This window comes from Wasmannia auropunctata, unplaced genomic scaffold (assembly GCF_000956235.1).
Source record: "Wasmannia auropunctata unplaced genomic scaffold, wasmannia.A_1.0 LD335968.1, whole genome shotgun sequence".
In the NCBI taxonomy this organism is placed as follows: Eukaryota; Metazoa; Arthropoda; class Insecta; order Hymenoptera; family Formicidae; genus Wasmannia; species Wasmannia auropunctata.
Window position 1 is genome coordinate 38,286 of NW_012026922.1, and position 2,246 is coordinate 40,531.

The 2,246-nt window shown below is 34.2% G+C and overlaps 1 protein-coding gene across 4 annotated transcripts in view; it reads left to right on the forward strand.

The window, feature by feature from the left end:
• The window catches only part of LOC105454948 (nuclear transcription factor Y subunit alpha), a 7,243-nt gene extending 5,101 nt beyond the window's left edge, over nucleotides 1-2,142 (forward strand). For all 4 annotated transcript variants that reach the window (XM_011697933.1, XM_011697936.1, XM_011697934.1 and 1 more), the window contains exon 4: nucleotides 1,873-2,142. In XM_011697933.1, coding sequence (XP_011696235.1) covers nucleotides 1,873-2,127 — 255 coding nt within the window. In that variant the 3' untranslated portion in view covers nucleotides 2,128-2,142. The remainder of the gene's footprint in view (nucleotides 1-1,872) is intronic.
• Nucleotides 2,143-2,246: the final 104 nt, after the last annotated feature.

A 2,246-nucleotide genomic window follows, 5' to 3' on the forward strand; every position in this document is an offset into this window, starting at 1 on the left:
AATGTCAATTCGAGAAAAACGCGTTTAAAGTTTCTCATGCGTTTACAAGGTGGATAATGAGTAATTTCAGTAACTTACCCTTAGTCAGCTATACCAGGGCCGTACAGGATACCTTTCTCAGCTATATATAACATCATTTGGCTACGTAAAGAAATACTACCTGACACGCAAAAAATCCGTCTACCGCATGGGAATCACGGGCGACGAACCGCATGGGCGCGCGCGGGGGCTACGTCTTTAAACCTCCATAGCTCGGACAATTTGACGAATTTCTTAATATTTTAGAGACACATTTTTAAGACTATAAGAATATGCAAAAAAATCAATTTTTTTTACACTAGAATACCCCCTTGAGAATTGAAAATTGTGATCTCACTATTCCAGCTTTAGCTAACGATTGCGTTGTAAAGTCTGAAATTGAGTCGGCGCGTAGTTTAAATGGCTGAAGAATGGATTTAAAAATTCATATATAATTTATTAGGCATCAAGATCCAGCCGTGACTGTAGAAAGTAATTTAAAAAATTTTTTTTTGTTTTCACATATAAATTTATGTATAGCATATTTACATTTTATGTCTACTTCAATCTTAATAAAAAGGTTTTCAATTCCGTTCAGTCAATTTGGAGATATTCATACAACTGCAATGTGTCGATAATTCCGTTCTGTTAGCATCGTCTTAGTAGTAGCGATGAAACGGGTGAACTTACAAGAAGCCCCGATAATACTTAGATCTAAATAGTCCCTCTGTGATTCCTCGTTGGTTTCTAACGGCAGCAGTTTCAGCCTGGCGTCCGACGTCAGGCTTATGAAGCTGTCCAGCATCGTCTTAAACTAAATAAAAAAAAGTTATATTTCATTTTATGATTCTCTCGCAATAGTTATTGAGAAATTAATTTATAAAAATCTGCGAATTAACATGCGTCCATTACGTCGCTGGCCAAGAAATCGTAAATGCCAGATCTCTTGTTACTGAATTGTACACTGACGTGTAGAGCTTTATAAATTGATTTCTCGTTAACTAAGTATTGTGAGAGAATCGCAAAATAGTAACGGGGTTTTACTATTCAGTCCGTTCTATTTACCCACGAGCGTTCTGCCAATAATTATCAGACATCAAGTATATTTTAAATATACACATTTTATATTAATTCCTGCAATAATCATAATATTATATAATATTATGTGTATATGTCGTTATTGTTTCTATTAACATATATGAACTTTTTGAGAATTAGGAATAATTAATAGCATTATTAATCCTAGACTACACCATATTTGCCACCCAAATCTACCACACTGGGGAAAATTTACCCGGCCTACCTATTTTGTTGCATAACTTCGGTTCAAACGCATCAATTTAGAACTTTTTTTTTTTAATCTATACGCCAGACAGTAAGAAAGGTGACTGAACGGATAGTAACACTCAAAGATCTTAAGGAAGACATAAACAATTTGCAAAAATGTAAATCAGCTTTTATATCTTTTTTGAAAAAGGCTAATTTTTCTTTTACATCGCAGTTCTTTTCAGAGGCGAATAAAAAAAAAGTAAAGTTTTTAAAAGAAGAGTATTTTCAAAAGAAAAATACCTTATATGACTTCACTTTAAAAAACATTTATTTGACCGAGTGAATTAGACCGATTGTCGAATTTTACACGTGGCTGGAATGGCAATACCAAGTGGAATGACGTGGCTTATGATGGAAGGTTGTAGAGGACACTTGTAAATTTTTTCCCCCCACATCGCGACCCTACTTCTTCAACCCTGTTGGAATGGCACGCACTTCAAAAATGGTCCGGGTAAATTTTACCCAGGTGTGGTAGTCTAGGGTTAATTACAATAATTACTTAATTGTGTCATATTTTGTAATTAGATGGTACCAGGTAACAGCGGACAAACACAGTTCCAAAGAGTAGCGTTGCCTAATGCTGAACTTCTTGAAGAAGAACCGCTGTATGTGAACGCTAAACAATACAGACGGATATTAAAGCGTCGACAAGCCCGTGCTAAATTGGAAGCTGAAGGAAAGATACCCAAGGAAAGGCCCGTAAGCATCCTTCCATTTTTCTGTTTTAAAAATGACTTTTTTAAAAACATATTTGAAATAGAGATTTTCATATCTACTTGAACACTAGTTTTGTATGAAGTATAAAATTATAAGCATTTATTTTATATTATATGCTGTCATATCCATTTGTGCAATATTTACGATATGTGTATATACATATATATATATATATATATATA